General features: G+C 46.0%; 2 protein-coding genes across 2 annotated transcripts in view; one reads left to right on the top strand and one right to left on the bottom strand.

Moving 5' to 3' along the window:
* PTAFR (platelet activating factor receptor) overlaps positions 1-27,859 on the top strand; it is a 566,600-nt gene that overhangs the window by 428,608 nt on the left and 110,133 nt on the right. The gene's annotated exons all lie outside the window — the stretch shown is intronic.
* ATP5IF1 (ATP synthase inhibitory factor subunit 1) lies at positions 18,902-20,543 on the bottom strand. The gene is made up of 3 exons (XM_050932387.1): positions 20,427-20,543; positions 20,210-20,322; positions 18,902-19,190 (listed from the first exon to the last, which is right to left on the bottom strand). The coding sequence occupies exons 1-3, from the start codon at positions 20,502-20,504 to the stop codon at positions 19,049-19,051; spliced, it is 333 nt and encodes a 110-aa protein (XP_050788344.1). The 5' UTR covers positions 20,505-20,543; the 3' UTR covers positions 18,902-19,048.

Here is a 27,859-nt window from a genome sequence, read left to right as displayed (position 1 = left end):
TATAAACCAAAAATTATGCAGTCTTGTGCTGCACAGGGAACTGTAGAGCATAAGCTCATAAAATTTGCCCCCTCTCTCAATGTGGAGAGCCTTTTGCCCCTGAATTATGATTCCCACACACTTCACTCCAACTCACTGGTTTAGATAAAGCAAAAACAAGTTAATCAATTACAAAATATAGATTTTCAGTGATTATAAGTGATAGCAAACAGATCAAAGCAGATTACCTAGCAAATAAACAAAAACTCAAACTAAGCTTAATATAATAAATAGATTGGCTATGAATAGCAGATTATCACCCTAAAAGATGATATCAGCAGGCTGCAGATTCTTAAGGGGCAAGCTGCACTGGCTTTACAGCTTGGAATCCCCAGGTATTTCATTCACAGGCTAAAAATCCCTTTACCCTGGGTCCAGCACTTCCCCCAGTTCAGTCTTTGTTCCTCAGGTGTTTCCAGGAGTCTTCCTGTGTCGGGAGCGAAGAACACCAGATGATGTCACTCCCTCCCTTATATAGCTTTTACATATGGTAGGAACCCTTTGTTCCCAAAGCTTGGTTCCCAGACTGGTCTGTGGAAAAATACTGACATCCCAAGATGGATTCTAGAGACATGGTGTCATCACATGTCCTTGTAGAGTCATAGCAGCCATTACTCCGAGGCTGTCTGTAGCATTCTCAGGAAGGCTCCCCAGGTGAGAGCTAAGCTTCTCCTAAGGACTATTTTGTTTCCTAATGGCCCATTGCCCCGAATAGGCTCTTCCCCACCCACTATCTAGACTGAAAACATCTTGTCTAGTGGGCATTACCCAGGTGTAACTACATTTGAAATACATATACATATTCATAACTTCAGATACAAAAATGATACATGCATACAAATAGGATAATCATATTCAGCAAATCATAACTTTTCCAATGACATCTCACATGACCCATCTTGCATAAAATGCATCGTAATTATGCTGTAATCATATAATAATAACATCATTGTGAAGAATATGGGGTGCAGTGTCACATAGGTGCAGTACCACTGGAGTGATTTAATGAAAAACACACCAGTTCCAGAAGTTAACAGCTTCTTGCCAAAGAGGAGATGATCTTTTGCCGTAAAACACTGCTGTAGTATTGTTTGTCATTACTTGGACCATTTGCTCAGAGAAGAATGCATAGCATGAGAAGAAATGCTATGCATGCTAGACAAATAGTTCTGAGGTCCAGGATGTTTACATGAAAGTGAGTCCCTTCAGAAATCCAGAGTCCTTGGGTCTAAAAGTAGTCCAAGTGAATTACCCTTCTGAGCATGAAGACAACAGTCATCAACATCTTGGTGGGGAGATATGGAGAAAATGGTAACCCTTTGCTTACTTGGAGAGGGTTTCTTCCACCTTTCTCAGGATGAGAGGATTTCTCAGGGGATCTTTATTTCTGTGTGGGAGATACACAGATTTCGGCTATCCTTGCACAGAGCATAGATGAAGTCTGTCATGCTCTGTAACATAAGTAAAAGAGGCCATATGACCCAGAAGTCTGAGGTGAACTCATGTTTGAAAGTGCTTGTAGCTGGTTTATGAGATCTGCTGTGGTTTTGAACCTGTCCGATGGCAGACAGGTCCTTGCTGCTGTGGAACCTAGCACTGCCCTTTAGCAGTCTATTATTTGGGTTGACAGCAGTAACAACTTTTCTTTGTTGATCCTGAGGCCCAGTGTGTTGAAAGGATGTAGGATCAGGTGAATGGAGTCATTCATCTGATGTTCCTCAAATGAGCCAAATTGTCCAGGTATGGATACACCTGGATCCCTTGTCTCTTCAAGTCTTCTTTCATATTTAGCACAAGTCAATATCTAAATTGTTCAGCCATCTAAGTGCTGCATCATTTAGCAGCTGTTGCAGTTCACCCTCTAATCTTTTCATTGTGTGCTCTTCCACCATGTGTTTGACTGTCTGCATTGCTGCCCCTTAGTCACACTGTGAAGATTTGGCTAAGCCAACATTTTTGCATTGTGGCAGCCACATTCTCTGTTCCAGTTAGCAGCCTGTTAAACCAGGATCTGCATCCCAGATTGCAAACAGGTGGGTGTAAATTAGGACTTCAGAAGTTCATCGATATGCCTGTCTCACTATCCCTTAGTTGCTGCTGCTCTGCAAGGATATAGTTGTCAGCTCTCATATGCCATTGTTCATCCAAGATTGACAATGGACCAGCAGCACTGGACATGAATGTATGAATGGCCACCACAAAAGGATGTTAAAAAGTTGGTTGTGGCGAGGTGTGTTGCTTATTTACACCTATTGAAACCATTGTCAGCCTTGTGTGCAGCAGATTGTTTTCATCTCTCATAGCACTCTGTGCATTTTTAAAGGCGATGGCATCTCATCAAAGTTTGGGGAAGCTATATGAGCCAACACATATCAATTAAATGTTAATGTGTGGCTAAGGCAATCACTAATGATACAGGAGTATTTGTGGCACCACAAGTACTCCTGTTCTTTTTGCGATACAGACTAACACGGCTGCTACTCTGAAACTAATGATACAGGTAGCTGGATTCAGCTCTAAATCAACAAGATGTGTGAGCTAACTCCTACCCCAAACTGCTGCAAAATAGTCCATGGGAAGGAATAGCAGCACCAGTCCTGAGGTCCATAAAACATTTGCCTCTGCTCCCTAAAGGGTTCCTGCTAGCTTCTGGACCATAGTGCGGGAGGTCATCTTTTTCTTTAAGCATTCTAGAGGGGACTGGTATGTTAGACTACAGTCCAGGTTGACTCCTAAATAAGTGACAACTGGCTGGAAAAGGAATAGACTATCCTCAACACAGACTGAAAGGAGTTGATTGTCCAGGTCATTGTTCAGATGGAAGATTGTGGCCACCATCTTAAATTCACTTAATGTAAGTGTTAACTGAAAGATAAGTGAGAGAGCATTCATGTCCTGGCTGAGTGACCCTACAATATCATGTCAATCGTTACCCACATCAGCGAGACAGAAGTGAACTGCATATACATACTTATCAGCCTTAGTTGTTGGTAGGTCATAAGTCTATACATTGAAAGGAAGAGGAGCTAGAACAGATCTTTAGGGGACTCTGTTACTGTGACACCTAAGCTAGCTGACTTTGTCTCCAGCTTGTAAGATGAAGCTCTGATTTGTTATTTCTGTGTTGAACTGCACCAGAGGCTCACAGAGAATAGTCTGCAACAGTGTCTTATGCAGCTGACAGATCCACCAGAATGGCTCCAACTTTCTTGTCCTTCTGAAAGGCATCTTCTATGTCTTGTATTAGGCAAGTGACTTGCTCTTGGGTACACTGGTCTCGTCTGCAGCCAACCAAAACAGACAGCAATTGTGGTTCAATAACTTTGTTGATGCACATCAGAATCAGTCTCTCCATAAACTTTGTCTGTGGCATAATGAAACGAGATAGGTCGATACTCTTGGGATCTTCCAGAAGTTTTCCTGGTTTCAGAATAGCGATGACTTGTGCCCTGCACCAGAATTTTGGAATGCAGTTGTCCTGGAAACATTGGTTGGGAACCCAAAGCAGCCAAGCTTTGGGATTAAATGAAGAAGGAACTTCATGTGGATGTAATCCAGGCCTAGAACCTTTCCTGTTGTCATAAGCTTATGGCCTGGTCTAGCTTTTCGAAAAAAAGGAGCCATCAGGTTTGAATCCACACTAGAGCCTTCCAGTAGAGTCCTGCACAGGACTAGTGTAGAGCAGCAGAGCTGGGCTTCCATGGGTCTTGCAGGACCGAGAGTGGATGGGAGCAGGATTTTAAAATAGTCCCACGCAGGGCTCTACCTGCCGCTTGTCTGTAACCTCAGTTTTGATCTCCTGGCTGACAGACTAAGCCAAGTTCTGTGTACAACCACTAGCCATTAACTGGGATGTAATAGCATTTTCAGAGACTGGAATCTCCTTTTTGCTGAGGCGGGACACTCCAGAAAGTCTTTTGATGATCTACCAGGCTTTCTAGCTAGCATAAGTTAAGTCCATGTTTGTTGCTGTCTTTCTGCATCAATCAAACCTGTTTGATCCAGCAGTTGAATGAGTTCATTGCGCTTATTAATGACCTTGTGATGGGGTATACATACTCCACACTGGGCCAGAAGGCTTAAAGGACAGAACTGGACCCTAGTAGCCACGCTCCAACTGAAGAACGGGTTGAAAATGGGTCAACCCAGCTCAGAAGGGGGAGGCTGGGAAGGAGGATAGACCTACCCTGCAGACTCCTGACAAGGTCATCAGAGAAGCCTCTCTGAGGGAGTAAGACAGTATGCTGAGCCCAGTGAGGCTGACAGTTTGGTTACCTTTTCTTCTTTTCATCTTATCCAGGACCGAAAAAAGTAGTGGTAGGAAGTGATCCAGGGAGAGTAACTCGGAGGGCACCTTTGGGGGCCAGACACTGTTGATCCTTCTAGGGCCATAGGTTGGAGGCCAGTGGAGTGCATGGGCCTAGGCTGCCCTACTACTCCCCCACAAAAGGAGGGAGCCAAACAATCTGTCCACCTCACCACACCTCTGATTAAAGGAGGCCAGGACTATAAAACCCACCCACTGAGAGGGAGTTATTAGGTGCGCTAACCACTAGGCCACCTAACTCACCAAGGTCTTTATTACAGACCTCTTGTTCACTATCAGCATATTTGAATTCCTGATAGAGCTTAATTGCCTCTGACAACCACCCAGGAATACATGGTCCAAAATAGCCCCTAAGGATCAATTTCTTAGCAGCTGACTGTACTAATTCACAGAAAATTTGGTAGGAGTCATTTATGTTGGCTGGATGCTTTGGCCTCAAGCATCTCCTTTATTAATGTATAATTTGATTTCATCCTGCTAGCCACCCTTTTTGAATAGCAGAAAGAAATGACCCTCTGGGACTGTAAGATTCTGTTTTCCCAAATGCATTACAAATTGGGCCCTCTCTAACTCTTTGTTTTAAGATTTAGTTAGTAAGAGACAGGATTCTCTGTTGTGTCTATGTTAAGTAAATTAGAGAAACATTGAAGGCCTGAGTCTCAGTGTAAATTGTCTTGGTTATTGATTGTGTTGATTGTAGCAAGGTTTAATTTACAATGCCATTTTGCTCGATATAAAATACTGCTGTTTGTATTCTCAATCTGTTTGTGTGAATGAGGAATGTATGCATCAGGAAAAGATAATGTGTGAAGGCCATTGTTATAGCCAGAGTCAAGGAAAGAAGCAAAGAGACTTAAAGAGCATCAAAGAATCATCAGGCACTGCTTACTAGCCAGACGGCTGTTAAACTGTCTGGCATCGCAGAGTGGATACATGCTTCACAGTGTAAGAATGCACCACCCGCAGCGAACCAATCATCACCTCAGGACCACACTTTTGATTTCAGAAGAAGACGTAGAGGAACAGCCTGCAATACCTTACAATCTACGCTCTCGTAAGGGTTGCCAGAAGCAGACTACGACCTAAAGCAAGGCCAAAAAAGTAGCGAGCCTAGCACCTGCTGCCTGATGGACGTAGAACTGTGACTGTGGTTTCCTCAGTTGAGGTTGTCAGAACCAGAAGGGCGTTGCCTCCAACATGCGCCTCTGGTGGCGCCTGTTCCTCGGCTGCTGGTGTCTTAAGGTCTGGGGAGTCCACAATGACAATTCTTTTATCCAGCAGCAAGTGTGGATAGCCCAGACCCTTAATATTTCTAAATGCTGGGTCTGCAGCCACATCCCAGCCCATTCTCAAACTGGTGTTCCTGTCCTGGCTATCCCACTCAATTCCCCAGACCTCACTGGAGGACCTTGTAATTTAACACAATATGGAACAGTAATGACACCTGGGAAGAGGCTATTGGCAGTTCCTTTATCTCACTTGGGGGAGTAATACATCATGCAAAAAGGCTCCTGAGGTTACAAGCAGTAGTTAAAATAATGGCAAATAAAACTGGAGAAAGTTTAAGAGCCCTGGCCAAAGAAACAGGGGCGATCCAACAGGTGACCCTCCAAAACCATCAGACATTGGACATAGTGCTGGCGGCCAAAGGAGGGACCCGTGCTCTCATTGGAAAACAATATTGTGTGTTTATATACCTGATGATACCAATGAGGTAATAGATAACGCTAGCCACTTAGAACAAATTGCATATCTTCTCCATGAATAGACGAGTTCTTTATGGAAGTGGCTAAGTAACCTGTTCAATTTCTCTGGCATAGGAAACTGGTTGTTTCAGAGAGCCCTGACTATCCTGTTTGGAATCCTAATAATTTTTGTATGTTTTCAGTTAGTCTCCTGTTGTATTCAAAATTGTGTAAGGCATGCCACCCAGGTAACTGCCCCAAAACAGAGTGCTAATATGATGATTTTGAATATTGCTGATGAACAAAGAGATAAAGAATGGTTAATACGTGGAACTCAGTAAAATGTTGGTCATAGCGTAGCTTGACCAAAAGGAGGGATTGTGAAAGTAGAATGAATTATATTGTAAAAATAAGAATGGATTAAAGAAATGCTGTCTGTACCTTTAAGCAAAAGAGCTGAATTGCTGCAATCCAGGTGTCAGGAATGCAGACATTAAGGTAAAACAATTGCTCCAGTTAAGGGCGATTGGTGAAGTGTTAGCCTTAGATCGATATGAGTTAGTAAGAAAGTAGGATATGCATGCCGTGCCCCAGGTAAATTTTACAGTTTTGCTCTCTTTGTCCCTTTGTTTAGTTCCCGCCCTTTTATCTGTATAAATAAGATAATGTGAGCACCATGCAAGACACAAACTATCTGGGTGTTATTAGCAGAGCACTGTGCTAATAAAACAGAGTGGTCTGACAAACTGTGAGTCCTGAGTTTAACTTTGACAGTGTTGATCAGAGTAAGCCCATTCACCCTTATCGCCTGCCATTCTATGATGTCATTTGGACAAGACAGCCCTTCTCTAACATAAGATGCCATTCCATATGGTTTGTGACAGCACAGCATGGAACAGGAAGTTGCATATTGGTGGTTGAGCGCGTCTGCTAAAGCAAGATTATGTGTGCTTCAACGTTTGTAGTTAGGAAACAGAGGATATCCCTTTTAGCTACCAATATCCCCTCGATACTGAAATGCAGCATCTTGAGAACCTGCCCCAATGGCTGGGTTTGCAGTGCTGTCTCTAAAAGGGGCCCCATTGGAGGATGGCTGTTTTGGGCTGATTGTTGCTTAGAATGGGAGCCTGTGTTCCATAGATTCTTCAGGTGAGCTGCCATGACTACTAAGCATGTGGTGAATTCTCTTGGTGCAGTGATATGCATCCAACGAGGTGGGTATTCACCCACAAAAGCTCATGCTCCAATACGTCTGTTAGTCTATAAGGTGCCACAGGACTTTTTGCTGCTTTTACAGATCCAGGCTAACATGGCTACTCCTCTGATACTTGGTGCAGTTGAAATTCTGAGTTGCAGAACTTTGTACTGATATCTAAAAACCAAAAGGGGTTAAGTACAAGGAATGGAAGGAGGGGCATGGTGCTGAGGAAGCATACATTGGAAGAGGGCAAGCATGTAGAATCATAGAATATCAGGGTTGGAAGGGACCTCAGGAGGTCATGTAGTCCCACCTGCTGCTCAAAGCAGGACTGATCCCCAGACAGATTTTTGCCCAAATAGCCTCCTCAAGGATTGAACTCACAACCATGGGTTGAGCAGGCTAATGCTCAAACCACTGAGCTATCCCTCCCCAGGCCTAAAACTCAGGAAAGCCAAGGCAAAGAATGAGTCACAACTGCCAAGACATGTTAGCAACAACAGGAAGGGGGTTCTACAAATGTCAGAAAAGAAAAAAAAGAGAGATCAGGGATGGTGAGGGTCTGCTGCTCAATGGAGAAGGTGAGTTAGTAACAGAAGATGATAGGAAGGCAGAGGTGCCCAATGCTGACTTTGCTTCAGTCTTCTCACAAAAAAATAACATGTGACTGGATGATTAGCGAAGTTACCACAAACAATAAAGGGAACAGATTCAGACTGGGAGAAGAAAAGAAAACATCAGAGATCTTCTAATCAATTTGAATGAATTCAAGAAAGCAGGGCCTGATGCTATTCATCCCAGAGTGCTGAAGGAATTAGCTGGAGAAATCTCAGAGCCACTGGCAATAATATTTACAAACTCATGGATAACAGAAGACTGGAAAAGGGCTAGTGTACTGCCCATCTTTAAAAAAGGAGGAACTGGGGAACTATAGACCAGTCAGCCTGACTTCAATACATGGGAGGCTACTAGAGCAATTTGTAAATACCTGGAGGATGGAGGGGTGATCACTAGCATCCAGCATGGATTCACTAAGAGCAAATTATGCCAAACCAGCTTGATTTCCTTCTTTGCCAGAGTAACTGGTTTGGTGGATACGGGGAATGCTGTGGACATAATATACCTGGACTTCAGCAAGGCTTTTGACACAGTCCCACATGACATTCTCATAAATAAGCTGGAGAAATGCAGGCAATACAACACGGGGCTCGAGAGCCAAAATTTCCTACTGCATTATAGGTGAAACCATGTTATATTGAAGTTGCTTAGATCTGTCTAGTAGTATCCAAGCACCTTATGTAGTGACCTGCATGTGTTGCAGACCCTACCCTCTCACCTTTAACTTTGTATGCTTAACTTTGCATACTTTAAATATTAACTTTATTAATAGTCAGCAAATAGCCACGCCCCATCCGACCCTTGCCTACTTCCCGCCCCCGACTGACCCCACAGAATCCCCAATCCATCCAACCCCCCCGTCCCTACTCATCCCCAGGAATCCCGCGCTGAGCCATGCTCAGCACCGGGAGGGGCGCTAGGATCTAGGGAGCCAGCGTACTGAAGCACTCACACTTGCTTGACCACATCAGGTGGGGCGATCTCTGTGGGGGCGGGGCAGGGGTTTAGTTTAGTGCTCATCCAATCAAGAATGTGAACTATTCCTCTCCCTCGGCTCTGGCATTCCCAGCACTATTGCTTAGTTGTTTATCAGAAGGGGAATTTCCCGGACTCCCAAGAAACACACTCCCATCTCCCTTACATCCAAGAGGAGTGATAAGGCACCTGCAAAACACACTTAACCTACTCCAGTAGGACTCTCTCCTGGGTAAGATTTTCAGGCATACATACCCATAGGTGGCAGGTTATATGGGCTCAAGGTGCCCAGGCTCCAGGAATAGTCAGGGCCTGGTGCCCTGCTCCAGCAATATTTGGAGCTGGGTCTCTCCCCTGGCCCCCACAGGTCTCCCCCCACTGCCCTGCCCCGCCACGTCCCTGCCTGGAGCAGGTCCTGGCCTCAGCCTTCCAACCCTCCCCCTGTGTCCCCCTGTCATAAACAGTTAAGGGTTAATATAACAGAAGTACTTCATGTCTCTTTTGCCTGTAAAGAGTTAACAAGATCAGAGAGCCTGGCTGTCACCTGACCAGAGGACCAATCAGGGGACAGGATACTTTCAAATCTCGAGGAAGGGAAGTTTGTGTGTGTGCTGTTAGTGTTTGGTTGTTGGTCTCTCTGGGTTCTGAGAGTGACCAGATGTGCAACCAGGTTTCTCTCCAATCTCTCTGATACAGTCTCTTATATGTCCAGAATAGTGAGTACTAGGTAGATAAGGTGAGTTAGGCTTATGTTAGTTTTATTTGCAAATGTGTATTTGGCTGGGAGGAGTTCAAATGTGTACTTGTATACTTAGGCTGGGAGGGTATTGCCAGTGTCTATAGCTGAAAGACCCTGTAACATATTCCATCTTAAATTTACGATAATTAAAGAAAGAAAAAGACAGTAAAAATTAAAAGCTTTTCTTGTTTAAGAACCTGATTTTTTTTTATTCTGGTGAGACCCCAGGGGACTGGGTCTGGATTCACCAAGGAATTGGTGGGGAGAAAGGAGGGAAGGGGGAGAGAGGTTAATTTTCTCTCTCTGTGTTAGGATTACTTTCTCTCTCAGGGAGAGTCTGGGAGGGGGAGAGAGAGAAGGAGGGGGAATTTTCCTCTCTGTTTTAAGATTCAAGGAGTTTGAATCACACAGTGATCTTCCAGGGTATCCCAGGGAGAGGCAATGGTGAGGGAAAGGGTTTACTTTCCTTGTGTTAAGATCCAGAGGGACTGGGTCTTGGGGGGTCCCCAGGCAAGGTTTTGGGGAGACCAGAGTGTACCAGGCACTGGAATTCCTGGTTGGTGGCAGCGCTACAAGTACTAAGCTGGTAACTGAGCTTAGAGGAATTCATGCTGGTACCCCATCTTTTGGACGCTAAGGTTCAGAGTGGGGAATTATACCATGACACCCCCCTCTGCCACATCCTTACCTACTCGCAGATAGGCTCCTGGCAGAACTGCTGTCTGCTGCCCCAAGGTCCTAGTGCCTGACATCCACTAATGGCAAGGCAGACTGCCCTTACCCTGAGCCTCTCCAATGCCCCAAAGCCTCATCCTCAGCCCCAACCCTCATCCCCCTGATCCACTGCCCCAGCCAGAGCCCTCATCCCCAGCTCTGAGCCCCCCAGCATCATGAACCCATCCTCAGCCCCCTCATTCCCCTGCAGCCTGAGCCTCTGCCGCAGCGTGCACCAACTCACCCCTTCTTACACCCCCACCCAAGCCTGCACCCAAACTCCATCCCAAAGCCTGCACCCTCACCCCCTCCTGCACACCCACCCCCTGCCCTAGCCCAGAGCCTGCACCCAGCACCCAAACTCCCTTCTAGAGCCTGCACCCCTCACCACCAGCCCAGAGCCTGCACCCAAACTCTATCCCAAAGCCTGCAGCCCTCACCCCCTCCTGCACACCCACCCCGTTCCCCAGCCCGGAGCCTGCACCCAGCACCCAAACTCCTTCCCAAAGCCTGCACCCCTCCTGCACCCTAATCCCCAGCCCAGGACCTGCACCCCAGACCTCCCCCCTGAAACCCCACCCAGAGCCTTAGGTAGGTGGAGGCAGAGTTGGGGCAGGGGCAGGTTCTGGACACCACCAAAATTTCTACAGACTTGCCTCCCATGTACATGCCAATCTGTTACATGCAGGTGAAGAGGCAAAAGCGTTGTCCAGCAGCCCTTTGAGGCATATCATATTGTATGGACATCAATCTCAAGACAAATACATTCTGTTCATGCTGCCTTACCATATACCGCCAGCAAAGCTACCTCACCTGTATGAGGATGATGTATGCATATGTCTTCTCTAATCAAAGTACCTTAGATGCCTCGAAATCAGTATCCCCAATGAAATCAACTCCACAAAAAACATGGATTAGTAATGTTGCCTCATTCTCAGGGCTGTGAACGTCACATTGTGCTGCTGTTGATGCAGTAACAACTTTTGCAATAAAAGAGCTGTCCTTTGCCTGTGTTTGACAGCTAAGGTTTTCCTCATTTGCAAGGACTCAGCCCATACTTACCCCTTCTCACAGCTGGCAGGTGTGGGTGACAGAATCTTAGATTATTAGGGTTGGAAGAGACCTCAGGAAGTCATCTAGTCCAACCTCCTGCTCAAAGCAGGACCAACACTAACTAAATCTCAGCCAGGGTTTTGTCAAGCCTGACCTTAAAAACCTCGAAGCATGGAGATTCCACCATCTCCCTAGAAGCACTGGAATGGGTTACCACCACCCTCCTCATTAAATAGTTTTTCCTAATACCTAACCTAGGCCTCCCACACTGCAGCTTGAGACCACTGCTCCTTGTTCTGTCATCTGCCACCTCTGAGAACTCCTAGCTCCCTCTTCTTTGGAACCCCTCTTCAGGTAGTCTAAGGCTGCTATCAAATCCCCCCTCATTCTGCAGACTAAATAACCCTAGTTCCCTCAGCCTCTCCTTGTAAGTCATGTGCCCCAGCCCCCTAATCATTTTCATTGCCCTTCACTGGACTGTCTCCAATATGTCCACATCCCTTCTGTAGTGGGACAACCAAACTGGACACAATACTCCAGGTGTGGCCTCACCAGTGTTGCATAAAAAGGGAATAATCACTTCTCTCGATCTGCTGGCAATGTTCCTACTAATACAGCCCAATATGCTGTTAGTCTTCTTGGCAAGAAGGGCACATTGCTGACTCCTATCCAGCTTCTCGTCCATGGTAATCTCCAGGTCCTTTTCTACAGAACGGCTGCTCAGACAGTCAGTCCCCAGCCTGTAGCAGCACATGGGATTCTTCCTTCTTAAGTGCAGGACTCTGCACTTGTCCTTGTTGAGCCTCACCACATTTCTTTTGGCCCAATCCTCCAATTTGTCTAGGTCACTCTAGACCCTATCCCTACCCTCCAGCGTATCTGCCTCTCCCCACAGCTTCATGTCATCTGCAAACTTCCTGAGTGTGCAATTAATCCTATCATCCAGATTAATAAAGACGTTGAATTAAACTGGCACCAGGATCGACCCCGAGACACTCTACTTGATACCAGCTGCCAACTAGACATCAAGCCATTGTCTGCTACCTGCTGAACCTGACAATCTAACCAGCTTTCTATCCATGTTATACTCCATTCATCCAATCCATACTTGAACTTGCTGGCAAGAATACCGTGAGAGACTGTATCAAAAGTTTTGCTAAAGTCAAGATCTCACATCCACTGCTTTCCCCATATCCACAGAGTCAGTTAATTCATCATAGAAGGCAATCAGGTTGGTCAGACATGAACTGCCCTTGGTAAATCCATGTTGAATGTTCCTGATCACCTTCCTGTCCTCCAAGTGCTTCAAAATGGATTCCTTGAATACCTGCTCCATGATTTTGCTGGGGACTGAAATCAGGCTGACCCGTCTGTAGTTCCCTGGATTCTCTTTTCTTAAAAAAATAAGGAAAAAGGCAAATATAGTACCCAAATCACCTGAGACCTCCCCCGCTCACCACAAATTTTAAAAGATAATGGCCAATGGCTCTGCAATCACAACAGCCAACTCCTTCAATACACTAAGGATCTAATGCATCCACTGGTGCTAAGTTAGCCTTGCATATATTGATTTATTTTACTAAGTAACTTACCTTGTTCTGTCTGTTACTTGAAACCACTTAAACCCTACGTTTTATACTTAATAAAATCACTTCTTTAATTCAGGGATTTGGAGCAATCCAATTTTTTAATTGCTCTGCTCCATCTCTGCTCTGGCACCAATAGTGACTGCTCCAGCTCTGCTCCCTGACTCAAATTAAATTTTTAACTAAATTAAAAACTGCATAGTGTAATTTTAAAAACACATTTATATTCTGACTTAAATATCAATGATACAAACTAGAATTCATTCTGTAAAAAATATTGCAGCAAGTCATCTTTCATAGCCTGCTGCAAATCATTTACAATTAACATTAAAGCCAAAAAAACAGTTGCTCTACACTAGCTTGAGTTGTTGGCATGCTCAAAACAATTCTACAGGCAGCCTGAATGCGGCGTGGGCAGCTGTGAATGGCCTAAAAAAAACCCACACACACACACACCAGACTTTTAGCCTACAATAGACTCCATCACCTCACGATCTTCCCAAAAGTTTCTCTCGAATAATGCTTCATTACAATTATGAATTGCAGAAACTTGACGCTGTCTTTGAGAAGGAATTGGATGAACAAAGTCATCTTCTGAAGAATTGATGCTTGAATTATATCCATTTTCCTGTGATGGCTGAAGACGTCTCAGGGATGGATGCTCAAACAAGTACACAGTGGAGACAATAGTTTGAGACCAGCCTGCTATTTCTGAAGGATGTGAACTTTCTGAAACCACAAATTCGATTGTTGAGGACTCCTTTTGTTGTGTTTTGTTTTCTTCAACCTCTTTCGAAGAGTTCAAATGTAGCAATAGATTGTTGCTCAACTCAGAACAAGGAGCCCTTCCTTTGCCTTTGGTATTTCCGTTGGAGGTAAGAAGAACTCGATAGCGGGGGCTCAACATTAACTCCCGCAAGGAAATATTGCCAAAAAGCTTCTGTGTTTCTGCATGGAGGACAGAATTCCTTCTAGGAGTTGTCCACCATTTTCTTGCAATAATTGTGACAGTTTTCACGCATTCTTCATTAAAAATACTGGGGTTACCATTGACAGCTTGAAGATTCACAGCTGTTTGGTTTGGTTTTGCTGAGAGGTCTCACAGATTCTTCACTTCATCCCATTCAGCTTTTGTTAACTTGAGTTCTCTTGTTCCAGCAGCAGCCGCCACTTGTTCACCGTAAGACTGAACCAAGAAGCTGACCACTTAGCTTCATCATCGCAAATGTTGAACCGCAGGAAGTCACAGTATCCAATGGCTGAGTTACCCAATGTAGATCAAGCAGAACACTTCAAATACTTGGGGTTTGTAGTTTGAGAACCACTTTTCAAATCTGTGCTAGAAATTTCTTTGCATGTGTTTTGTTCAGTGCATCCCAGATTGCCAACTGAAGAGTGTTAATACTACACCTCATCAGTTGAGCTTATGAGTCGTCCTCATGACACCATGTTGGAAGTATGAGGCTAGGGTCATTAACCCATTGTGCAGCAGCATCCATGGTGAGTTTGATTTAATCCATTCCTTTAGTTCTTTCATCAAGCAAACTAGCTTCAGTTCTGTCCACATCCCTGTTCTCAGCGGCAGAAATGGTTTCATTGTCCTTGCTAAATTTGATGGCACGTCGTGTTTGCTGCATTGTTAATGCAGATGCTCAGCACTTGCATTTCACTGATCCCAAATTTTTCTAAAATAGCTTTTGACTCTTCACATATGAAGAATTGTGATGCCCTTCAATGTCGATTATGCCCAAGGTTTTTACCACCACTTTATTCTTTTCCTTCTTTCTAGTACTGAGCATTGATTGCAAGGAAATTTGTTTCCTCAGGTTGCTGCATCCATTTTCAGGTAGCACAATTTTTGCTCCAAAGCTTTGAGTTCTTTGTGACCAGACTCAGCTGTGCTGATAACTAAATGACAAACCGCATCATGCCCTGTCATAATGCCAAGCTGCCGACCCATTTCACCTGCAATTTTTTTGAATCCTTTGTTCTTTAGCCTGAAGGTAATGAGCAGTGTTGAACTCAAGCAAGCCATTTCCATCAGCCCTTCACGGAAAATATTAGCATCCATAGTGACTGTAACCTTTGAGGACTTCAAATGAGTCAAGTTTTGTTTCCTCAATTTTGGGTTTCTTTTCAGATGAACCTCTGCAAAAAAAAAAAAACCAACATCTCTTCTCCAAGTGTTTTCAAAGAGCCAGATGAACGTTGTTTAGCTGTGCCAGCTTTCTGTTTTGCCTCATCTTCTTGGTCCTTTTTTGTAACCAGAACTGCATATAGTTTTCAGGATGGTTACATTTTACATGCCACCAAAGGCTAAAACTTTTCACGACACTTGCTTCACTTGTCTTGAAGCTACATGGTTTGAGCTCGCCATTTACTTCCTTTTCCACCTTGTACATTGGGCTTTTGAGAAAAATCAAAGAAGAAATCGGCAAATTTGGGTTTTTCAAATTCAAAAGTAAAGACATTGTTGAGATCAATCATGGGGCGCAGATTTAATTTTTTTGAAGCCAAGGCCAAATCTTCTTGTGCTGCTACTGCATCCAAATATTGCTTGTTATATGATCTTCAAAAAGCAATGAACAAAAGCATAACTTTTTTTTTATAAATGTACCTGCTTGTGATATCTTAACCACTTAAGGTACTCTGAATTTATTTTGGATTTTCTGGACAAAAATCAGAGGGGTAGCCGTGTTTGCTGCTTTTACAGATCCAGACTAAGAATCCTGTGGCACCTTATAGACTAACAGACATATTGGAGCATAAGCTTTTGTGGGTGAATACCCACTTCGTCATTCACCCATGAAAGCTCATGCTCCAATTCATCTGTTAGTCTATAAGGTGCTACAGGACTTTGTTGCTGGACAAAAATGATCGCATTTTCTTTTTATACAAATTATTAAAGTATATTTTAACATGTTTCTTGCAGTTTTAAGGAAGTATTTTTAATATACATTTTTATTTATAAATTGCAAGTTAGTTTCTTATGAAATGTTGTGGTAAAAATATTCAAAATATTTTCTAAGCTTTTAATTAATCTCAAAAAACCACTTTAATATAGATATCAATGAAATTTGGTATGTGCCGTAGCATTAGCACATGCTATCGCTGTTCTACAACATTAATTGTTGGGAAGTAAGGAGGCTACACATTACAAGGTTGGAAATAAACGCTAACGGGAAAGTGGATTTAAATTGCAAGCACAGTCCTTTTAGTAAAGAGCAAGTTTTCAGAAATATGTTTTTATGTGCTCTATCATCTTGTATAATCTATTCAGGCTGATGGAGCAAAAACATATTTCTGAAAATTTGCTCTTTACTAAAAGGACTGCTTGCAATTTGAATCTGCTTTCCTGTTAGAATGTTGGAAATAAATGTTATCATACAACATCATTCCAAAAAAAATTATGTCAACTACAGGTGTTGTCAACTGGGGGGGGTGGGGGGGGGGGGAAGAAGAAGACTGGGCCATTTTTTAAATCTTTGACTATTTAAACAGATACAACCCTGGAATATGATTTAATGCTAAAACATGCATTAAAATGTTACTCTTAATTTATTCTGTATAATTAACTGTTTCTGAGAAATCTGTTTAAAAATTTTAATCTGCTTAGAATGATATATTTGAACTTGCTTGTATGGTTCCAAAGTTGAAAAATAAGTAAACAGAATAACCACCAAAAATTAACAGCTTATTATGGAACATAATATTACTGCTCATAGCCAGGGGCAGACAATGACAAGCCCTTCTTGAAATATTAAAAAAAAAAAAAAAAAAAAAAAAAAAAAAAAAAAAAAAGAGACCAGCCACCAGTTCGGGACACCTATGGTTTAAATACTTTTGGATAATGTAATATGGTAGCACATACTAACACTAAAATAGACAATTACATTATATTAAAGTGTTTGAGATATCAGAAGTTAACTTATCACCTCTTTAAAGGGACTGTAGCTCCCTTAGGATGAATTTTATGACATGTGTTCACAGAAATGTTTTTTCTTAAAATGATCCAAGGATTCATGCTCAAAGTTGTGTTGGATATTTTCCAATCACTCTGGATATATCACAAAAATCACTTCTAATTTACGCAGAAAAGTTTCCTGTATATTTATATGCCTACTACATGTGACTTTCAGTAAATTTTAAATTACAAACACTACCAAAAGACAGTTGAACAGATGACATAAAATAAGTCCAGAGTGATATGGAAGCATGTACAAATGTACTGTTAACTGGAGCCTGTGTGAGAAATGAGCTTAAGGGGTTAATCTCTTACAGTATCTTAATATTGCAATAAACAAAAACTTGCAATATACCGATTTTTGATATCTTAAATGTTGTCTTGCGTCACACTTTTCCATAATCGCAACACATCTCGTTGATCAACCCTTACAAAAGTATCAACATACTAATTCATGCAAGTACGTACTCGCTTAACCTTGGCACAAGGGTGGGAGCAGTCTACAGTGTTCCCGGATATCTGATAATTATCTAATTCTTTAATAAAACATATTGGCAAACCATTTTGAATCTGTACGTTAAATCTTGATTTTGGCCAAAGTGAGAATAACTGTGACAGATTACGTAAAGTGGTAAAGTAGATGCTGATATCAATTTTTATACAATCTGAATCTTTTTGGCACCTTTAGAACTTTCTTGCTAAATATCATTCACTTTGGATTGAAAATGAAGGAAAAAAAGCTGGAGCAGTCAAGATTTTCTGTGCTCCAGCTCCGCTCTAGCTCTGGGCAAAAGCCTGCTGCTTCACTGCTCCAAAGCCTTGTTTTTATTAACTAACCCAGATTAAGTGATTAATACCTGGGGAAGCAAACAGCTGTGCCTCTCTGATACAGAGGGCAGACAATTTGAGTTTACCCTGTATAAACTTTATACAGAGTGAAATGGACTTATTTGGGGTTTGGATCCCATTGGGAGCTGGGTGTCTGGGTGCTGGAGACAGAAGTACTTGCTAGACTGGTTTCAGTTAAGTCTGCAGTTTTGGGAGCATGGTTCAGACCCTGGATCTGTGTTGCCAGACATGCCAGTTTGTTGCAAAACAAGACAGGGTTCTTCAGTCCCAACTGGCCAAAAAAAAAAAAAAAAAGGCTAAGAGATAATCTCAGCACTGTATCAGGTGAGAGTCCCAAGGGGGTCTCTGTGACCAAACCCATCATACCCTACTTGCAGGAAGCTACATACTAGCTGAGTAGGTTGCTGGCCAATATTTGAGATGTGGAGAAAAAAGTCTGTTGACCATCAAAATAAAACCACTAACAGTAAAATGTCAAGCCCAACATAAGTCCACTTTCAAAGGGTGGGTTACACACTTACCCACCCCACATACAGTTAAGTTGAATGTCCATAACCAGTAATACTCGTTTGATCACATGTTGTGCTAATTTCCCTAGGTTAAATCTTTTGAATAAGGGAACATTTTAACAATCAATTACTGGTTCTGTTTTTCAGCCTTTCTGGGTTTTTTTTTTTTTTAAACTAGTGTATAATAAATTGCACATTGATTAAAAACTCCTTACAATCCCAGCTTTATTTCCCCTATCTGTTACATCTCCCTTTAAACTAGGGTGAAGGCTTGTTTGAGGCAGTGAAACAAGTTTAAATTGCTCAACAAAAGGAGGTACAACACTGAGTAACATTGGTATCACGTTTTCATAGAATATGAGGATTGGAAGGGACCTCAAGAGGGCATCTAGTCCAACCCCCTGCTCAAAGCAGGACCAATCCCCAACTGATTATCATTTAGCTGATAACTCTCCAGCCCATAACCTCATATGGGGGTTCAGCTGATGCTCTTAAGTTTGATTTATTTAGATGTGATCTACAGAAAAGTGTAAAAAAAAAAAAAAAAAAGCATTTAAACTCTAGAATGAAGAGCTCCTATATGAAACTCCAAGAAGAGTTTAGTTGAAAAAGAAAAATATTAAAAATAAGACCATCACTAAAACAGAACAGGAGACTGATTTTTATTTGACTTTTGTAGTATGTCATCTAACAGAAAACATTTAGATTATGTTGGCTAAAGCATACAGTCTTCAATGCAATGATTACAACGAGAATCATGGGCTGTACATGAAAGCGCCAACCAACAGCAGCTTAATCATCACCTTTAAGTTTCTTGATCTTGTTCTTATGGCGTTCAATTTCTTTCTGCAGCCGCTGTATTTCTTCCTTGTGATGATGGATTTCTTCTTCATGATGTTCCCTCAAAGAGGCCAGCTGTTCCCGCTCCTTCTCCCTGTGCATCACCAATTCAGACAAACCAAGTTATTTGAGAGTTTGAGATAGACAGCCCACTTAAAGGAAGCTAAAGTCAAACACTCCCCCACCTCCCCCAAGTATTTCCTAGGCACAGAATGGTTTCAAAGCTTAAAGAGCTAATTGGACCACTTTCATTTCAGGACAACTGCAGACAGTGTTTCCATCTAGATAGAAACACAAGTTTCTATAGATTGATTGACACCATTGGACATGAAGGCTAGGGGCTCAGCTACACTGACAATCCCCATCAAGCAGGTATGGCACCCTCCCAGGATAACAATCAGAACTGCTCTGCCGTTAACAGTTACCAAACCTGACCCTATCTAGCAGCAGTGGCTCCAAAAGAAGAGGCTAAAGTTTCAGCTCTTAGTTGAATTTTATGAAGAGAAATCAGATTGTAATGGGTGAGAGGGTAGGGTCTGCAACACATGCAGGTCACTACATAAGGTGCTTGGATACTACTAGACAGATCTAGCAGAGGACAATCTCAGTTATTGATTTTTGTTAACATCTAGGAGGATTTGATGTCTCAGCTGGGATACTGCAGCATCTTTCACCTGCCCCTCATCTCATGGTTGCAGCTAGACTCTTCTCTTATTCTTTAATACCTGAGCAAATGCAGCATTTAGCTAGACAGGATTCTCTCAGTTAATCAGCTGTTGAGTTGACAGGACTATCACTACCTGGGGAATGACGGCCACCGGCTTGCAAAGCCTGGCAGCTGACGGTATAGAAGCCAGACCCGGGAGACAACGCCCAAGAGCAGCAAGCATGTGACCTCGTGACACGAGCAGCCCCCCCGAAGGTTCAGCTGCTCTGCTAATGTCCCCAGCCAGGGAATCCGGGTGTCCCAAGGCCCCACAGACAGCCCAGCAGCGGGGGCAGGGCCGGGGCAGCCACGCTTACCCCTGGTTTAGTTAGCCTAGGAACAGCTGGGCAGGCGGCAGCAGAGCGAGGAACGGAACCCAGGAGTCCCACGGGGCGGAAGAGACTCACCTGAAGTATCGCTCCTCGTGGGCCGCCTGCCTCTTCCCAAAGGCCCCTCCAGCCTCCCGGATCGAGCCGCCGCCGCCGCCGCCCTTCCCAGCGCCGCTGCCCAGCTCGCCCAGCTGCAGAGAGAGACACATCAGGGAAGCCCCAGGCCCGGCCCGCCTCCCGCGGCGCTTTGGCCCCTCAGCCGCGGGGACACAGGAGCCCCCGGGCCCAGCGGTACCTGGTCGGAGCCCGAGCTCCATCCCCGCTGCTGCATCCCCAAGGCCGCGCGCAGGCCTCCGCGCAGCCCTGCCGCCATCGCCCGCCTGCCCTTGGAGCGGACTCACTCTGAGGCGCCGCGGCCCAGCCTTACAGCGGCGCGCGCAGGGGGCGGGGCGGGGCCGGGCCGGCCAACCAGCGCCGCGCGCACGGGGAGGGGCCGGGCCGGCCAACCAGCGCCGCGCGCGCGACGGAAGGGGCCGGGCGACGTACCAATCAGTGTCCTGGAGAGTGGGGCGGGGCCGACCAGCCCCGCCCCTGGAGGAGCGCGGTTGCGCGCCCAGGCTGGGAGGTTGGGGGCTGTGCGGCCTAGACCCCCCGGCCTGCAGCCTTGGCGCTGGCGCCACTGGGTGCGCTAGGGCGGGCGGGCGGCCTGGCCATGGCTACGTGCACAGGGCCGAGGCGCGGGAGTCCGCGTGTCCCAGCCACGAGCAGTATCGCAGGCCTGGGCTTGCAGGAGCTGTGTGTGTCCATGCCTGGTGCAGGGCTCCACGGGAGGCCGCGGCCCAGTGCACTCATGTCCTTCGGGACGTTGTGGCAGTGCAGGGGGTGGAGGAAGGTGTCCTGCAGGGGTGACTGGGAGCAGCTGCTCAAGTTTTCCTCATACAACTTTTTGCATCCTTTGGCAGTAGCCGGGGATCATCGTTTCCATGCCTTTTTTAAAAAATCCTCCAAACTTGCTTCTCATTGTCCACCATCTCCAATAGCGCCTGGGGCCCAAACAGATGTGCACTGTTGTCTTGGGTGGTGCAAATACAGACTGAATGATGCTCCCGTGTTTACAGAGCTCTAAGAAAAATTGCAGCAGTGGTGGGGACAGGATTATTTTGTGGAGGAGAGGTTGCTACTGTGGGATATAGCAAAAGCCAGTTCAAGGCATAGGCGCTGACTCTGAGGGTGCTCCAGCCCTGGAGCACCCACAGGGAAAAATTGGTGGGTGTTCTGCACCCACTAGTAGCATCTCCCTGCCTCCCCTCCGCGCGAGTGCGCCGCATCCCCGCTCCTCTGCCCACCTCCCAGCGTTTCCCGCCAAGCAACTGCCAAACAGCACGTTCGGGGACGGGGGAGAAGCAGGAACATGATGTGCTCAGGGGAGGAGATGAGGAAGAGGTAGGGCCGGGCAGGGGTTTGGGGAAGGAGTTGGAATAGGGGCAGGGAGGGGATGGAGTTGGGGTGGGGACTTCGGGGAAGGGGGAATGGTGGGGAAGAGGCGGGGCTGGGGCAGGGCCTCATGGAAGGAGTGGAGTGGGGGTGGGGCTGGGGGCCAAGAGGGGAGTCAAGCACCCACGGCAAAGAGGGGAAGTCAGCGCCTATGTTTCAAGGTTGTTGGTGCTTGTGGAGCATGGCTTCTGAGCCATGGAAACAAGTACTGACTGGCAGGGCCGACTCTAGTGTTTTTGCCGCTTCAAGTGGCAAAATAAAATAAAATAAATGTGATCGTTAGCACTTCGGCAGCAGGTCTACTGCCGCTGCTTCATTCTTTGGCAGGAATTCGGAGGAAGGTCCGTCCGACCAAGAGGGACTGAAAGACCCGCCACCGAATTGCTATCGAACAGCCAGACGTGCCTCCCCTTTCCACTGGCCACCCTAGGCACCTGCTTGCTGCGCTGGTGCCTGGAGCCGGCCCTGCTAACTGGTGAGATCGCATTGTAATGCAGGCTTGGGACAACTAGCAATGGCTGCACTTTCAGATGCAACAGGTCACATTCCTGGATCTGTGCACCAAGCTCATCCTGGCTCTTTTGGTGCAGGGACATCAGAAAGAGAGCTGCACTAACAGTGGACAAGTGAGTGGCCATCTCACTCTGTAAGCTGCAACATTGAATTGCTACTGGTCAGTGGGAAATAATTTTGGAGGTGAAAAATCCACAGTGCAGGATTTTATTATATGTGTGCAGGGCCACAGTTACAGGATTGTGACTTAGCAAAGTGCAGGGCATAGTGGATAGGCTAGATAATACTTAGGGCACGTCTACACTGGCAAAGTTACAGCACTGGCAGTTACAGAGGGCAGCGCTGCTCAGAGAGTACAGAAGGAAAACCGCTGTTGTGTGTTCACACTGACAGCTGCCTGTGCAATAGCGTGTTCACACTTATGCTATTCAGAGCGGTGCACTCTGGGCAACTATCTCACAGAACACTTCTTTTTCTGTTGCCGCTAAGACTTCTGGGAAGGCGGAGGAGGTTGTGGGGCATCCTGGGTCCAGTCCCAATGCCCCGTGATGCATTGCTTTGCAACCCAGCAATCTCTGTGCTTCTGTCCACATTTGGTGCCATCTTTCAACAGTTTGTGTACTGCATTCCATCCCTCTTTCAGGCTGCAGGAAGGATCCCAAACTGTTGACCAGAATGCTACTTGCTCTGACTGACATGTCAGGAGTGGCAGTGGAGTTATTCCTTAAACTACAAAGGCAAGAGGAGTGTGACGTTGATCTTGCCATGCGTAGTGGCTATGACACAAGATTGCTTGTGGCATTCACGGAGGTGCTGACCGCAGTGGAACTCTGCGTGTGGGCTTGGAAAACAAACACTGAATGGTGGGATTACTTTGTGATGCATGTCTGGGATGACAAGCAGTGGCTGCAGAACTTTTGCATGAGGAAAGCCACATTCATGGGATTGTGTGATGAGCTCACCCCAACCCTGCAGCACAAGGACACATGAATGAGAGGTGCCCTGTCATTGGAGAAGGATGTGGCAATTGAGCTGTGGAAGCTGGCTACTCAAACAGATAGCTAAGGGTTAATGTCTCGTTCACCTGAAGCACCTGACCAGAGGACCAATCAGGAAACCGGATTTTTTCAACTCTGGGTGGAGGGAAGTGTGTGTCTGAGTCTTTGTTTTCCGTCTGCCTGCTTTCTCTGAGCTTTGGAGAAGTAGTTTCTTTTTTCTAGTCTTCTGTTTCCAAGTGTAAGGACAAAGAGATCAGATAGTAAGTTATATGGTTTCTTTTCTTTGGTATTTGCATGAATATAAGTGCTGGAGTGCTTTGATTTGTATTCTTTTTGAATAAGGCTGTTTATTCAATATTCTTTTAAGCAATTGACCCTGTGTTGTATCATCTTAATACAGAGAGAACATTTGTACTTATTTTTCTTTCTTTTTATATAAAGCTTTCTTTTAAGACCTGTTGGAGTTTTTCTTTACTTCAGGGAAATTGAGTCTGTACTCACCAGGGAATTGGTGGGAGGAAGGAATCGGGGAGATCTGTGTGTTGGATTGCTAGCCTGATTTTTGCATTCCCTCTGGGGGGAATAGGAAAGTACTTTTTGTTTCCAGGATTGGGAACAGAGAGGGAGATTCACTCTGTTTGGGTTCACAGAGCTTATGTCTGTGTATCTCTCCAGGAGCACCTGGAGGGGGGAAGGGAAAAAGGATTATTTCCCTTGGTTGTGAGACTCAAGGGATTTGGGTCTTGGGGTCCCCAGGGAAGGTTTTTCAGAGGGACCAGAGTGCCCCAAAACACTCTAATTTTTTGGGTGGTGGCAGCAGGTACCAGGTCCAAGCTGGTAACTAAGCTTGGAGGTTTTCATGCTAACCCCCATATTTTGGACGCTAAGGTCCAAATCTGGGACTAAGGTTATTACAGCCCTGTCATTGGAGAAGGATGTGGCAATTGAGCTGTGGAAGCTGGCTACTCCAGGCTGCTATCGATCGGTCGCTAACCAGTTCAGAGTGGGAAAGTCAAACGTTGGAGTCATGTTGATGGAAATGTACAGGGCCATTAATCACAACTTGCTCTGAAAGACCATGACTCTGGGCAATGTGCGTGACATTGTGGATGGCTTTGCACAATGGGTTTCCCTAACTGCGGAGGGGCGATACATGGCACGCACATTCCAATTCTGGCACCAGACCATCTAGCCACAGAGTACATTAATCGCAAGGGATATTTCTCAGTGGTTCTCCAGGTGCTTGTGGATCACTGTGGGTGTTTCACAGGCATTAACGCAGGCTGGTCCGGAAAGGTGCATAACACACGCATCTTTCGGAACATTGGCCTGTTTGAGAAGTTGCAAGCAAGGACTTTCTTGCTGGAACAGAAGATCACTGCAGGGGAAGTTGAAATGCCCATTGTGATCCTGGGAAACCGCACCTACCCCTTAATGCCGTGGCTTATGAAGCCATACACGGGACAACTTGACAGCAGCAAGGAGCGGTTCAACAACAAATTGAGCAAATGCAGAATGACTGTTGAGTGTGTATTTGGCTGTTTAAAAGCCCGCTGACGATGCCTGTATGGGAAGCTGGACATGGCCAATGACAGCATTCCTATGCTTATAGCCACATGCTGTACGCTCCATAATATTTGTGAAGGGAAGGGTAAAAGCCTCACTCAGGGCTGGACTGCAGAAGCTCAGTGTCTGGAGGCTGAGTTTGAACAGCCAGAGACCAAGACTATTAGAGAGGCACAGCACGGGACCATAAAAATCAGGGCTGCCTTGTGGCAGCAATTTGAAGCTGAAAGACACTAATATTTGTTGCTGTGCTCGGGATTGCAGTGCTTGTAATGCTAGGAGGTGATCGGTGCACATGATGCAAGAAGGGGCCTTAATATGATTGTATGTTGCTTTGCAGTGCTCTTTTTGCTTTCACTTAATAGAATAAAGATTGCTTTCAAACAAACACAATTCTTTTATTAAAAAGGACAATGACTGGAGGAGAGAGTCAAACAAAAAAAGTCATCAGCAGGGAGGGGGATGGGGAATGGGAAGGTCTCAAGAGGAGGAGGGGTCCTGGGATGGCTACAGATTTATGTATGTCCAGGGATCATACCCAACTTTCTTCTTTGGAGTACAATGCCCCGCGTGCTGTACTTCAGCATGGCCAAACTGAAGAGCGGGGATGGATGTTGAGTGCAATGGGTAGTGGGAGTCCACAGTGCTGGACTGTGAGGAGGGAGGAGTGGAATGCTGCAGGTAGAGAATGGAGCCAGGAAGTTAATAACAGTGTGTTGGAAGTGTGTGTGGGGCGCATGGGAAAGAGTTTTGCGACAGTGGCTGCAGGGGAGGGCAGGCACGGAGCTGCTCGGTTTGAAGAGCTAGTATTGCCTGGAGCGTGTCCACTTAGTGCTCCATAATGTTTAAGAGCCACTCTGTGGCTTCTCTCTGGTGTGCCGTGTTCTCCTTTCGGTCCCTCTTCTTGCTGTCCTGCCACTCCTTCAATTCCTGTTTCTTGACGGCTGAGTCCATCATAACCTCACAGAGAAAGTCCTCCTTAGTTCTTCTTGGCCGCTTTCTAATTCTGCGCAGAGGTTCTGCTGCTGCTAACAAAGAGGGAGGCTGGGCTCCCAAGGTCATCTCTGTGAAGTTTAAATGCAACATTTTACAGAAGCAGTATTGTTTGCAACACAGACAACACTGTTTCAGTGCTTTAAAACACAGCCAGTACTCACATACCTGTCACTAACTGGCTGACCCCAGGAAAGCACACATGAATCACATACCTGTCACTAACTGGCTGACCCCAGGAAAGCACACAAGACCCCCAAAATTGTGAGTAGACACAGGAGCAGGGTAAATCACTCTTCCCGGACCCTGCTGTACACTGGGCATGTGGATCTTGGGGAGAGCCAGCACTGGGGGGGGGGAGGGGACTGATAATCAGGGGCGGCTCCAGGCCCCAGCATGCCAAGCATGTGCTTGGGGCGGCATGCCATGAGGGGCACTCTGACGGTCGCCGGGAGGGTGGCAGGGAGGGTGCCTTCGGTGGCATGCCTGCGGAGGGTCCGCTGGTCCCGCGACTCCAGTGGACCTCCCACAGATGTGCCACCAGAGCTGCAGGACCGGCAAGCGGCAGAGCGCACTCTGCGGCATGACACCATGCTTGGGGCGGCAAAATGTCTAGAGTCGCCCCTGCTGATAATCATTCCTTTCCCCACACTTTCCACAGGAGGTGATCATTATGGAAGATATCTCACTGCTGAGGGTGAGCAGGGAATCAAGGGAGGGTCTTCTCCAAGCCTGCGGCTTTCTCCCTGGCCCCTATGCGGCTCGCCTATGTGTAGCAATGGTCCCCCCACCCCTTAAAGGCAAAGTAGTGCAGGAAAGTTACCGTTAATGGGGCAAGAAATAAAGCAGATCTGCCGAGGAACCTGTGGCAGGGGTTTGCCCAGTATCTCCATGAGAGTTTCCTGGAGATCTCTGAGGGAGATTCCCGTGAAGGGAGGGAGTCTATCAACAGCCTATTCCACCACTCACACTAGGCATGCGTTGGGAGATAAGCCTGCTTTCTGCAACCCTCCTGCCCCCAACAACTCGCTTCAGCAATTCCCAAAATCAGATCCAGTTACCGAGGGCCTCCTCTCCTGTTTGCGCTTTGCCAAGATCCTGCTGCTGTGACTGGCTGGGCTCCTGTGGGGTAGAAAAGAGCTTCTGACTGCATGCATCTCTGGTCTCCGAATCATCCTCTGCCTCTGGGTCCCCCTCTCCCTCTTCATCCAAGATTTCCTCCTCCTGGCTCAGTCCACTCTCAACTAGCAACAAAGTATCCACAGGGGCCTTTGCAGTGGAGGTGGGGTCGCCACCTAGTATCGTGTGTAGCTCTTTGTAGAACCGGCAGCTCATGGGAGCAACACCGGAGCGGCGGTTTGCCTCCTACACCACAGCTCCTTCACTTTTACCCTACACTGCAATGCATCCCGGTCATGGCCTTTTTCTATCATGCATCGTGAAATCTGTCCGTAGGTATCATAATTCCTACGGCTGGAGCGCAGCTGGGACTGCACAGCCTCCTCTCCCCAAAGGCCAGTGAAATCCAGCAGCTCGGCATTGTTCCAAGCAGGGGATCGCCTGCTGCATGGAGCAGGCATGGCCACCTGGAAAGATGCTCTGAGACCACTGCATGCAACACTGAGCAGACAGGAAGGAGATTTTCAGATTTGCAGAGGAATGTATAGGGTGGGGCTGACAGTTGGTCACAAGAGGACAGGGCAGTAGAGTTCAAACCAATTATCAGAGAGGTGAGAACAGGCATTGTGGGACACCTCCCGGAGGCCAATCACAGCGCTGTAATTGCCGTGGTGTTTACACTGGCACCGCAGTGCTGTAGGCTCGGCACAGAAAGCACTACACCTCTCGTTGGGATGGTTTTTTTAGAGTGCTACAATTGTGCAGTTTCTGGCTTGGCAGTGTGTACCCCTTGGGAGTTACAGGGCAGAAAGATGCTTTACTACGCAGAAACTTGCTAGTGTAGACAAGGCCTTAGTCCTGCCATGAGTGCAGGGAACTGGACTAGATGGGCTCTCAAGGTCCCTTCCAGTCCTATGATTATATGATTTGAAGCAGTGGGGTATCTGAATTGCAGTGGAGTGATAGATGGCAGGCATATCCCTACTTGGCACTGTAACAGATTCCCTGCAGGGCCCTCCTGGCTCCTGCCGCCACAGGGCTGAGA

The sequence above is a fragment of the Gopherus flavomarginatus genome, chromosome 22 (genome assembly GCF_025201925.1).
Source record: "Gopherus flavomarginatus isolate rGopFla2 chromosome 22, rGopFla2.mat.asm, whole genome shotgun sequence".
Classification (NCBI taxonomy): domain Eukaryota; kingdom Metazoa; phylum Chordata; order Testudines; family Testudinidae; genus Gopherus; species Gopherus flavomarginatus.
The sequence above is the reverse complement of the archived record's forward strand: the minus strand, read 5'-3'. Positions and strand labels throughout refer to the sequence as shown.

Excerpts from the sequence above, each read along its gene's own strand:
- ATP5IF1 (XM_050932387.1), bottom strand. The coding sequence starts at position 20,504 with ATGGCGGCAGGGCTGCGCGGAGGCCTGCGCGCGGCCTTGGGGATGCAG. Across the intron at positions 20,323-20,426 it reads GGAGCTCGGGCTCCGACCAG|CTGGGCGAGCTGGGCAGCGG; the intron begins GTACCGCTGGGC and ends CTCTCTCTGCAG. Across the intron at positions 19,191-20,209 it reads CACGAGGAGCGATACTTCAG|GGAGAAGGAGCGGGAACAGC; the intron begins GTGAGTCTCTTC and ends GGTGATGCACAG.